At 55.2% G+C, this 12,688-nt stretch overlaps 1 protein-coding gene across 1 annotated transcript; it reads right to left on the bottom strand.

The window, feature by feature from the left end:
- Window positions 1–1,256: 1,256 nt before the first annotated feature.
- TREML2 (triggering receptor expressed on myeloid cells like 2) lies at window positions 1,257–11,559 on the bottom strand. The gene is made up of 5 exons (XM_075553792.1): window positions 11,508–11,559; window positions 4,994–5,314; window positions 2,933–3,374; window positions 1,609–1,718; window positions 1,257–1,348 (listed from the first exon to the last, which is right to left on the bottom strand). The coding sequence occupies exons 1-5, from the start codon at window positions 11,557–11,559 to the stop codon at window positions 1,257–1,259; spliced, it is 1,017 nt and encodes a 338-aa protein (XP_075409907.1).
- Between the last annotated feature and the right edge of the window lie 1,129 nt (window positions 11,560–12,688).

Raw genomic sequence — 12,688 nt, 5'->3', positions numbered from 1 at the left:
CCCAGTCACCTGTCCCAGCGACACACCCTCCTGATGGGGAAGGAGGCTCCTCAGTGCGCTGTTAGCTGGTGGCCACCAATGTCCTTGAGTCCCGCACCAGATGTTGCAGTTCCTCACTTGGCTCTTTCCCTCCTACTGCCCTCTCCTGGATGCCAGGAAGAAATACCTCCTCCTTGCTGTTCCCAGGGCAGCTTCCTCTCTGCCCACTTTGGTCCTGGAGTGCCCCAGGTGAGGCACTCTCATGGCCTCCCACCTGGGAAGCCCTTGATCCCCGGCTGAGAGTGGAGTGGTCATCTCTATCCCAGTTGCTCAAGCCAGACCTCTCCCGGGGAGCGTCCTGTCCATGCTCCCCAGCCTTTGCCTGTTATCCGGTCTGTGGTCTGGGCAGTAGTGGGAGAGTCTGAACCACATGAGTCAGTGGGAGCAGGGACAGATTCTTCAGCCACTGGGCCCCAGGCCAGAGGGTCCTGGGGTCTCATCCTCCCTGCCCCGACCTGCACCAGCCCTCCAGCATGTGACTAGCTATAGTGATTTCAGCTGTGTCCTAAGTGGGTTTTCCCTCCCCAGAGGACACTGAGCCCGCCCCTGGGGTGGGGCAGTGGGGGGAGGGTGGCTCTCCAGGGAGGGGCAATGAGCAGGTGGCAGCTGTGGGAGATGTGGGACAAGCTGCCGGAAAATTGGGGCTCCCTGACTGCCCCCATTCTGCAGCCCTAGTACCTAGTCTGTCCCTCCTCCCAGGTGTTGCCCATGGGATACCTGCAGTCTCGGGGGCTCATGAGCCTGACTCTTTTTTCCCCAGGCTCCTGGTGGCCCAGGTGGGCAGAGGGCCACTCCAGCTGCCCACTGCTCCCTTCTCTTTGCTTGACAGGAAGCGGCTCTAAGGCTGAGTACGCAGGCTCTGCCTGCCAAACAGACCACTCAAGGTCTCTGGGCCCACCATAGGCCTGGAGGGGGCTGCGACTCGAAGCAGGATCCTCTCAGTGACTTCCACAGGACGTCCTGCCCAAGCCCTCTGCTCTGAGCCCCTCTCCAGATTCCTGGCAGCCCCCAACACACATACGCTACTCAGGGCCCAGAAGAGGCCGGGCAACTGGCTCCTGGAACTGCAGCCCAAGTTTCTGGGAAGGCCTGAGTCCAGCACCCGGCAATGGGGCACATTCTCACACCCCAGTCTCACTCCAGGCCAGACAGGTCCCCGTCATCACCCCTCCTCTGGACTCCCGGGGGCCTCTGGGAGGAGCGCCCCCTCTCCCCAGCTAGGTCATGTCAGACCAAGTCAACTTCCACAGGGGCTCTGGTCTGGGTGTGTCCGTCCAGGGCCTAGCAGGACCACTGTACACGCTGTACCCTACAGGGCAGGGAGAGAGAGAAACCAGGGTCATGCCTCTTCCTGCTCCCGGGCTTCCCAGTCCCAGCCACAGGCCTGGCTTTGTCCCCTGGCTCTCTCCAGGCCACCCCCTTGGGGGTGTGTGGTGCCGTCCCTCCTCCCTGGCTGGGTGTCCTTCCCTGGCTGGGTGTCCTCTCCGTCCTCCTGGGGAATGCCACTGGCCGGAAGCCTGCAGTCACAGGTACAGTCCCTGCGCTCCGTCGGGAAGGGGCTACACTCACTGCCCACGCGTCTCCTCCTCTTCCACACCCCAAAGAAGATGATGGCCAGCACGAGCACGGGGACGAAGGCCAGGGCTACTGCCAGCACAGTGGGGTCGAAGTCCTTGTGCCTGAGGAGAGGCGACAATGGGAGGAGGTGAGCTCACGCGCCCCACCCTGACCCAGGCCACCCTGGAGGAGGCAGGCTGGGGCCACTCATAGTTCTTCCCGCCCAGGGAGATGACCTCTCCTCCATGGGGACCCAGCTCTGGGGCAGGATGTGAGGCTCTCAGAGCTCAGGGGACGAAGTGGGCGGAAAGGAAGGGGGGGTGTCATTCCCTAAGGTTCCCAGCAGAGAGCAGCACCTCTTCACCTCATCTCCTCCCTCTGGTAGGTCCCCAAATGGGCTGGGAAGAAGGTGTGTTGGAGCGCCTCTAAGGGCCTTGCTATCCTCCCAGGGATGGAGGCTGCCTCTCCCCGCTGGTCTCTGTGGTGCAGAGACTGTGGATGTCCCTTCGAAGCCTGGCCCCATCCCTTCTATCACTTCCGCCCACCCCAGCGCCCTGCACCTCTCATGTCCTTGGACTCCTCTTTGCTACCCATGGGCAGGCAGTCCCTTGCCAGGGACCACCGGGGGTTGGCGGATTAACACCCCAGCTCCCTTGCCCTCCAGGGGACCACCAACGACAGCGGTGTGGTCAGCGGGTCCCAGGGTCCCCATAGTGGGCGTAGCTCTTGTCAGCACCGTTGACGTTGACCACCTCCGCTTCCCAGCTACCCTTCCCCACTCCCCATCCTTCCTCCCTCCCCACCCCCCTAAAAACAATAGGCACATGAACCCCAGCGCCTGCCTCTGGTCGAACCTACATGGAGCCTCTCATTTCCCATAGGGAGGCCTTGAGGGTGCACATGGTGAATGCACCAGGCTGCTAACCAAACAAGGCTGGAGGTTCGAGGCCATTGAAGGCACGTTGCAGGAAATGCCTGGGGACACACTTCCAGAAAACCAGCTGCGGGCTCGGGGCATGGTTCTGCCCTGACACACACGAGGTGACTGTGCGGCAGAATCAACTCGCCACCCACCACGGGCTTATCCCCCACTTCTTCAGCCTGGTCCTGGCCCCCAGACTCTTCCCAGTGCCTATCTGTCCTCATGCCCACGACCATCCTTCCAAGTGCATCCTCCACCCCAGTGTCCAGCCTCCCACTTCTCACCCTCCTCCCCATGCAGCCATTGGCCCAGGGGGAGGGGAGCCTTTTGCACCTTGAGGTCTGCTAGGCACCCAAGAACCAGCGCTGTATCTGGCCAAGTGTCTCCCAGCCCCTGGCCCACGGCCCCAGCTACCTGATGGGAGGTAACTTGTAGAGGAGGATTCCCGTGGTGGTGGGTAAGCTGGTGCGTGGGGAGCCAGACGTGGTGGAGGTGGGTAAGTTGGTGCGTGGTGGGCCAGATGGGGTGGCGATGGGTGCTGGACCGACAGAGGGGCCCTGGGAATTGCTGGGAGAGGCGGTTGCTCTCCAGGGCTCCGTCTGCCTACTGTGTCCCCTGGTGGTGGAGGCGGTGTCAGGGAAGCTGTGGCCTGCCACGGGGGTCTGTCCAGTGGTCCCTGGGGCGGTGGAGGGTAAGGGTCTGGCCAGGGTGAGAAGTCCAGGGGTGAGCACGGTCACGGTGGAGGTGAATGATGTGTCTGGGTCAGCAGTGGAGGCTCGGCCCTTTGTCAAAACGACCGCACTCTCCAGGCCTTTGGGCAGACGGGTCAGAGGAACGTGTCTCTCCGTGGTGGGCGCTGTGGAGCCAGAGAGGAAGGAACCTTATTAGATCATTGTGGCGCCTGGGAGCGGGAACAGTCGTCCGGATGTCAGGGTGGGTACCTGTCTGCTTCATGCCTCCTTGCCCTTAGGCCTGGATTCTGCTTGGCTGAGTGACTAGGAATGGATTTGGCCAGCAGGTGAGGTCAGGGAGAAGTGGGCCCAGGAAAGAAGAAAACCGAAAGGCCAGTTGCCGTGTAGTCCATGCCGATGCTGGTGACTCCGAGTGGGTCGGAGCAGAACGGGGTGCTCACTTCTCCTGGGCTGAAATTTCTGAAAGAGCTACTCTGGCCTGCCTTCCACGGAGCCCTCTGGGTGGATTAGAACACCCAGCCTGCCCCCTGAGCAGTGGTGTGTGCCAACCACTGGAGCACCCAGCTCCTCCGAAGGAGGGAGAACTTTTACAAGGGTTTAAGCCTTTCTTGTCAGGCCACCTGTGCCCAGTGAATGCCCCCCTCACCCCATTCCTCTCTCTCTCTCAACACTTTGAGGACCCTTCTTATTCCTGCCAGCCTGCACTATGATGCTGAGCCAGGACTTTTCCAGTTGCTCTGTAATTGGTGAACCCATCCCCCCACACACACACACAAAAAAAGTGTTTTTTTGGTGAAGGCAAGAAAGCACCAAAGATCCCAAATTTGAAAAAGCTGCCGTAGGTGAGGGCCAGACACCTTCCCTGAGGCTTCCCGAGAGACACCTGCATTGTTACTGCTGTCCTCTGCCCCACTCCCTGGGAGAAGCCTGGGGCTGGGGCGATGGAAGAGAGAGGACGGTCCAGGAGCTGTGAGTCTCCTGGGGTCTCTACGAGACAAACTAGGCGGTAACGTGTTTCTTTGGGGAGGGGGGTGCTCATGTCATCAGCTCCAGAGCCACTGGCTTTCCAGTCTCTTCTCCTATCAGCCCCGCCACATTCAATCCAGACCAGCCATCCTCATGCGCCCTGACTTCTCACCTCAGGACCTCTGCACTCACCCTCTCCTCCCCCAGCATGCCCTTCGAGCACCCGGACTTGGACAGAGCTCATTCAGGATCTCTGTGATGGTCTCTGCCCAGGAAAGCATTTCTCTCATCCGTGGTACTCCAGTTACCGGCCCCACCCCTGAGTCCCTCTCTCACGCCCCACGTGCTGTCTTCTTTCCTGAAGAACATTTATTGAACCTCATCCTGGAGTGCTCCCCTCGTGGTGTGCGATGGCCTGCCATATTCTACAGGCCAGAACGGTGCCATCCCTGCTGGCTCAGAGCCTAGAACGGTGCCTGGCACGTGGTGACATTTCGATAAAACTATATGCGGAGCGGACGGCGGCATCAAACAGAGCAAGAGAGGTCTGAGTTCGAATCCCAGCTCTGCCATGCGCCAGCTTATGACCCTGAGCCATCTCCCTTTCTCCGCTTACAACATGGTGACGATCATGTCTAATCTAAGACCCCATCAGAGGATGTCGAGAAGACTTCTGGAGACCCTAAGGTGCGTCGTGGTTGGTATCCATTCTTCCTCCTCCTATGCTTACGCCCGAGCTAAGCAGGGCGCTTCCATGTGGCTGGAGGAGGGCCGGGCAGGGCAGGGAGGACGGCCCGCCCGTCCCAGGCCCACTCACCTGGATACACCTCCAGCTGGATGCCCATCAAGGGGTAGAGGATCTGGGAACTGTTCCGCATGCACCAGTACCGGCCCGAGTCCTGGCGCCTGAGCGCTGCCATGGTGATGGTGACCACCTTGGCCTGAGCATCGTCCTCCAGCAGGTAATGAGGCTGCTGCGCCCAGACGCGGGTGAACCCAGCCTCGCATCGGTTCCTCCTGACTCTGCACCAAACCTTGCCGTCCACGCGGTTCTTGTGGTTCTTGTAGTGACACTGCACAGACAGCGTCTCCCCCTCCAGGTGCTGCACTCGGGTGTACGTGTTCTGCACCGGGGGACCTGGGGAGACACGCCGGGTTGAGCAAGGGCTGGCAAGAGAGGAGGAAGGAGGTGTTTTGAAACCCACAACTGGTGGTGAAGGGGGGAGGCGTGGCTGTTGCCCTGCAGTTGGTGGTTTGTGGTCTGAGGGTGGGGACACAGCCCAGCCCTAAGGCAGTCCCAGTCAGGCAGGAGGTGCGGAGGGAGGAGGTGGTGGAGGTGGGTAATAACCCTACACTGAAGGGGTCCCAGTCTTTTGGAAGAGTCACAGATCCCGCCTGCTGGGAGTTCCCAGCCGGATGCGGAAGACAGTATTCCTGCAGGTTTTGGGAGTTCTAGTCTGCTGAGGGAGAAAGAGGACTTCCTTGCCTTTAATGAGACAAAGATACCATGCAAATCACTAAGTCGAGAAACTTTAGAGCGCCAGAAACTTAGGTGCTTTGGGAAGATAAGCAAATTCAATTCTTTGAGAAAAGGGAAGACTGGTTAGGTGTATCATAAATAAGTTCACTACTGCTGTTTAGGACCCTCAAGTTGATTTGATCTATCCGTGTGACAGGATAGAATTTCCCCATAGGACCTTCTTCTTTTTTAAATTGGTGGTAGAAGGTTTTTAGGCTATCGATTGTTAAAATCAATATTTAAGAAAGGTATTCTGAAATTCATAGAAAATGCACAGGACCAAGGTTAGCTAAGGCAATCCTAAAAACCCGAAACAAAAGTGGAGTAAACCTGTGAGAATTACGATGCTGTTAGGCTGATGCAAATCTAAACAAATGGATCGGAGACCAGAACAGCAAGTCTAGAAAGATATCCACGCAGATGTAATCTGTGACAACACTAACACAGAAGCAGCTTACAGATCTGAGCGTCAAGGGTTAAAAAAACACAAGAACATTTGGGAAGAAATGAGATGGGAAAAGTTGTCAAACACAGAACACATGAAGTACCCGTCATTAAGAAACATCTTAATAAATTGGACTACATTCAAAAGGAGAATTTCTCCTTATTAAAAGGTCACTAATAAAGTCAATTGTGAGCCATGACACTGCAGAAAATAATTGCAATACTTTTGATGTAGTAGGTTTCCCCCACTATCGGAAGGAGTATTTCTGTGAAACATTTTGTAAAGCAAAGAAGAAATTACCATTCATTTGAATGGAGAAATATTTTGAGAGTGCTCAGAACCAAAAAATAACCTGCTAAATCATACCCCATAAAAGCATGAAACCTAAAAGAACACTAATTAGTGTTCACAGACAGAGTTCAAAGCTAGGCGACTTAATGCTGAGATACAGGAAGTAGGCCCAGCGGAAGGACCTGAGGGCGCCAGTCTCCCTGGTCACGGGGGGAGACAATGTGCCTCTTTCATGTTGTTTTTCGGTGCCTTGAGTGGTCTCCGATCCGTAACGACCCCTATGCCCACAACAGAAGGTAACCCTGCCCGGTGCTGCGCCAGCCTCACGAGTGCCCCTGTGCCTGAGCCCATTATTGCAGCCATGGTGTCTGTCTATCGCATTGAGGGCTGTCCTTTTTTTCCACTGCCCCTCCACTTTACCAAGCAGGATGCCCTTCTCCAGGGCCTGTCTCTCCTGACACCATGTCCAAAGTATGTGAGATGAAATCTCACCATCCTTGCCTCTAAGGCAGTGGTTCTCAACCTTCCTAATGCCGTGGTCCTTAATACAGTTCCTCATGTTGTGGCGATGCCCCAACCATAAATCGATTTTCGTGGCTCCTTCATCACTGTCATTTTGCTCCTGTTATGAATCAGGCAACCCTGTGAAAGGGTCATTCAACCCCCAAAGGGGTTGCCATCCACAGGTTGAGAAACGCTGCTCTAGCTAAGGGGTACTCTGGCCATATTTCTTCCAGGACAGATGGGTGTGCACTTTCAACATTCTCCTCCAGTGCCACAATACCAATGTGTCAATTCTTCATCAGTCTTTGATCCCACGGGCTTTACACCAGGCATGTCACCATGGTCCATTCCACTCGAGAAAGCAGCTCCTGCTCAGTCACATTTCAAGTGCCCTCTGACCGGAGAGGCCTGTCCTCTGGCTCTACCTCAATGTTCTGTTTCCAGTCCTCAGGTCTTCTGTACCTGACAATGTTTACAAGCTATGCATAAAGTTTTCGGCGACTTCTTCCTCCGGAGTGAGGATCCGAGTCCTTCTTCATGGTCTGTCCTTAGTCTGGAAGCTCCGCTGAACCTGTTCACGCTGGGTGACCCTGCTGGCCTTGGAAATACCACGGACAGCGCTCCCAGCAGCACAGCAACACACAAGACACCGCAATGTGACAAGCTGGCAGACACGTGTGGACTCCTTGAATGCTCTGCTCATGTTCCCACTCACGGTTCTGCTGTTGCACACCTGTCACCTGGATCGAGGGGGTTCCATGAAGAGGGGTCTCGGGATAAAAGAACATGTGCTCCACTCCTCAGTCTTCTCACCCCGCTTCCGAGACGGCCCGCTTTATATGCAGCCACGCGCCAGGATGGGGGACGCAGGAGGAGCACAGGTCGGTGGGTGCAGAGTCCTGTGGATCCAATGGCGGTGGAAGCATCATGGGGCTCTGGCGGGTCTCCCTCCATAGGATTTTCTAGGCTGTAATCTTTATGGAGTGGGCCTTGGGAAGCACAATGGGCTAAAGCACTCGTCTGATAACAAAAAGGTCAGTAGTTCAAGCCCACCATTGTCTTCACTGACAAACTCCAAGCTCAATGCCCTCAAGTCAATTTCCTCTCATAGTGATCCTATAGGACAGGGTAGAACAGACACAGCCGGCTTCTGAGACTGTCACTCTTTATGGGAGTAGGAAACCTCATCTTTCTACCCAAGAGTAACTGATGGTTTTGAACTACTGACCTTGGGGTTAGCAGCCCAAAGTGTAATCCACTACCCCAAAAGGGCTACCGGAGAAAAGACATGGCAGTTTGCTCTTGTCAAGAGCACAGCTTTGGAAGCTCTATGGAGCAGGTTTATCTTGTCCTCCAGGGTGGCTGAGTTAGAATTGACATGATAGCAATGGGTCTGTTTAATGATTTAAAAGTAAAATCTTTGGATTTATTTTAAAAATCAACTCAAGAGCACGCAACTCTAAAATCAATCTCTTCAAAAGCAGGCCTTTCTCCCCTGGAACCTCCAGCGGTGTGTGTGGGGGTGGGGTGGGGGGGACGCAGGGAGGGGGTGAGTTGTGTGCGGTTTCCCAACCACCATCCTTTTGGTTTGCAGCTGAGCACTTAACCGTTGTGTCACCATAGATATTGGGCAAACCAAAAGTAAAAGAAAAACATAATAATTGAGTCGATCCTGACTCATAGAGAGCTCATAGGACAGAGTAGAATGATCCTGTAGGGCAGCGATTCTCAACCTGTGCTTTGCCACCTTTCACAGGGGTCGCCCGATTCATAACGGTAGCAAAGGTACAGTTATGATGCAGCAATGAAAATAATTTTATGGCTGGGGGTCACCACCACATGAGGAACTGTATGAAAGGGCTGCGGCATGAGGAAGGTTGAGAACCGCTGCCCTAGGGTTTCCCAGGCTGTGAAGCTTTACAGAAACCAACGGCCACATCCTTCTCCAGGGAGGGTTTGTGCCAATGATCTCTGTGGTTACCAGCCAAGCACTTTGCCACATGGCCACCAGACCTCCCTGTGGTGCTCACCGAATCTGGTGTCAATTTGAGGATTAAGAGTGTAGGGGTGGAGTCTAGGCTGTCAATCTGGAGATAGCCAATGAGGCTACTGTGGGCACGGCCTTCTCCTGAGAATTCTGGGAAATCTGTTTCTTCCTCCTTGGAGGTGGAAGACCTGTTTCTCTCTCTCTCTCTCTCTCTCTCTCTCTCTCGCTCGCTCGCTCGCTCTCTCTCTGCCACTCCTGGGAGACAATGTAGATGACAAGCCACATGGCTTCAACCAGACCTCAGAAGCTGGAGAAGCCACAGAGAGACGCCTGTCAGCACTGAGTTGCTTACAATTCCACTCCAAAGACTTTCTAGCCACTGGCTTGTGATCATCCTGCATTTGGCTACATTGCATGTGTTTCATGAGTCTGAAGAGGACTTTATAGATTGGTATTGGACATATGGGCTAATATCGGACTTATGGCCTTGGACTGGATTGGGTTGGGATGTTGTCTCAATGTTCAATTCCTCTTGTATGCAAATCTCTTTCTTATGCACGTATGTGTATCCATGGATTTTTTTTTCTCTAGTCTACCCAGACTAACACACTCCCCTTGTCCCTCCTACCCAAAACTCACTGCCATTGAGTCCATGCTGACTCATAGTGACCCTTTAGGACAGGGTAGAACTGCCCCCATGGGTTTTTGAGTCTGCGACTCTTTACAGAGGTAGAAAGCCCCATCTTTCTCCCTTGGGAGCAGCTGGTGGTTTTGAACTGCAGACCTTGCAGTTAGCAGCCCAAGGTATAACCAGTGTGCCACCAGGGCTCCTTAGTTCATCCTAAATGGTGTTTAATTTTAAGCATTCTATTTACACAAAACCTGTGGATTAAGCACGCCTCCCAAACAAAACCCAACATACTACCATTGAGTCTATTCCAGCTCATAGTGACTACAGGACAGAGCAGAAGTGCCCTTTTGGGTTTCTGAGACTTTACATCTTTCTGGGAGAGCACAGACTCATCTTTCTCCCACAAAGCACCTGATGAATATGACCGCAGCCCGACCAAAGGTCCACCTTGAACTGACAGTGTACACAAGCCAAAGAGCTCCACAACTGTCCACTGCTGGTCTGCACTGTGCTCTGCTCTGTGCCACGTGGTCAGGTGCAGCCCACACCCCTCGTGGGCCAGTCTGGTGGGAAGAAAGCAGAGTTGGGGAACGTGACTGGATCAGGGAAAGAACGGGAAAGCTGGGGTGGGGCCCTTCCAGCCCTGGGGCTCCCACAAACTCAGCACATCTTCCTCTCCTTGTCGGCCCCAGAGCATGCTGCTGACAAGAGTTTCTCTTCAATTGGACACACAAGAAAGTCTTGGAAGAAGTATGGAGAGAGCGCTCCTTAGAAGCAAGGATGGCAAGACTGCGTCTCACGTACCTTGGACACATTGTCAGGAGAGACCAGGCCCTGGAGAAGGACAGCCTGCTTGGTAAAGGAAAGGGGCAGCAGAGAGAGAGAGAGAGAGAGAGAGAGAGAGAGAGAGAGAGAGAGAGAGAGAGAGAGAGAGAGAGAGAGAGAGAGTGGAAGCTCCTCAAGGAGATGGACTGACATCGTGGCTGCAACAATGGGTCTACGCACAGGGATAATTTGGGAGGATGGTGCAGGACCGGGCAGTGTTCTGTGCATACGGTCCCTATGGGTCGGGCCGACCAGATAGCATCTAAGCACATCACCACCCCAGTAGGAAGGAGCGGAAGAGCTTGCAGAATCAACCTGAAGTCAAAATAAACCCAAGTGACAGCCATGGTTCTAAGATTGACTCATTTCGGGCGCAGTTGAATGAACATCTCTGGGTCTTGGTTTCTTTCTTTGTCAACGGAGGATAATCTTACCACCTTCCCAGGTGGGAGTGAGGATGATGCACAGGGCCGTGGACCAAATAGGTGTTTCACACGTGCTTCCCTTTCCCCCATGCAGGACACCCCCGTGTTCTCAATGACACCAAGAGCTGTGATAGGCAAGGGGAGGGCACCCAGGACATCTGCCACCATGGCCAACCTGGCCTCCACCCCAGGAGAGGTTTTGAGTAAGGTAGCATCCTTTCAGAGCACCACTTGAAAGCTAAACAGATGGCCCCCAACTCAGAGATTGTCAGAATTCTCAGCTCCAGAGAGACCTCGGGCACCCAGGTGGGGTGACTTGCCAAGGGCTACGGTGTTCCTGTGTGCCTACCACCCCTGCCATCTCTTGAACTGAAGGTGGAGAGCAGGTTTTAACAACCCCCGACATGTGGACAGCTGCATAGGGGGCGGCAACCTGGGTGCCAGGGCTACCACGGAGAAGCCCCTCTGAGCGCATCAGTCATTGTGCTTTCCAGAGACTCGGATCCTCCCTCCTCCCTGGGCTATGGTCTCCCCCTAGCCCCCCACTCTCCCTGTCTCCACACACTGTCAAGAGCACACCCGGGCCAGGGAACAAGGATGGGGCATACCAGAAGTAGCCCTGAGCTCCCATCTACTGCACCACCCTTTCTCCCCGCAAGTCAGCCATTGCAGGCCGCCCCCACCCGACCCCCCAATTCTCTCACCTGAGAAGCCACCCTGGAGCCACAGCAGCAGCAGCAGAAATGTGGGGACCATGCCTCCATCCAGTGGGGGGCAGGCTCAGGGGCCAGGGCACCCCCGGGGACCCAAAGCTAGGCCTCCAGGCTGGGGATGACAGCCTGGCTGGGGGTGACCTGGGGTTCTGAACATGCAGCTGCCCATTTAGGGAAGTGAGGGAGCGGCTCCCACCACTGTCAGCAGACCGCAGGGCCCCACCAAGCCTATCACGGGAGTGGCCCCACTGCTGTTTCCGCCCTCTTCCCCAGAACTTCAAGCATGGGTGGCCGCTCCACCCAGTCTGGGGGCCCCCGAGTCAGGGAGGGTTCACAGAGCCCAACCCTCCCAGAAACTAGTCCACCGGTGCTGTCTCCTGGGGTGGGGCATTGGGAGAGCCATGCAGAAGGCTGCTGTGGGGTTTGGGGAATCTTGTGTTCAAAGACCTGGAGAATTCTCTGGGCTCTGAGACCCAGGGCGAGGGGCGAGCTCTTCATAGACCCACTCACAACGGGTTTCTTGCCAAGGCACCCTTCTCGTTTTTTCAAGCAAGCATTCATTCGCTCGCCCTGCCCCACTCCCCCGCTCTCACCCAGACTCCGGCTGGCACCTCAGTCACGCATGCTCACGCTTGCTAATCGCCTCTGAGTTCGATCACGTGTAGTAGTATTTTTGTCATCCTAAGAGTGACAGGAAGAACTATGCAAATGATGATTTAAAGCCTCAAGCTGGGGTTCACCAGTTCCTGTGCCGCATATGTGGTCGGTTGATCTATTTTTCTACACACACACACACACACACACACACACACACACACACACACGAACTGCCTCTAGCTCTTCCCTCTGAGTGTCGATCTCTTTTTCTACACACACACACACACACACACACACACACACACACACACCAAGCTGCCTCTAGCTCCTCCCTCTGAGTGTCTTCCCCCGTCTTTATCCCTGTACTAACTATTGTCTCTTCCCACCCACCGGCTCTCGCTACACTCCTCTCCCTCGCGGGCTTGCACAAGCCACACTAATGTTTCCCCCCACCGATTTCTTCTCGTCACCACGCCCCCCACCCAAGCCCCTTCCTCCCCTTGCTCTGGCCCCAGCCGGCGCACAGCCGTGCGCACTCAGCTTCCTTCGGCTCAACCCTATCTTGCCTCCACAGC

This window comes from Tenrec ecaudatus, chromosome 7 (genome assembly GCF_050624435.1).
Source record: "Tenrec ecaudatus isolate mTenEca1 chromosome 7, mTenEca1.hap1, whole genome shotgun sequence".
Lineage (NCBI taxonomy): Eukaryota > Metazoa > Chordata > Mammalia > Afrosoricida > Tenrecidae > Tenrec > Tenrec ecaudatus.
This window is presented reverse-complemented; position numbering and strand designations above follow the sequence as displayed.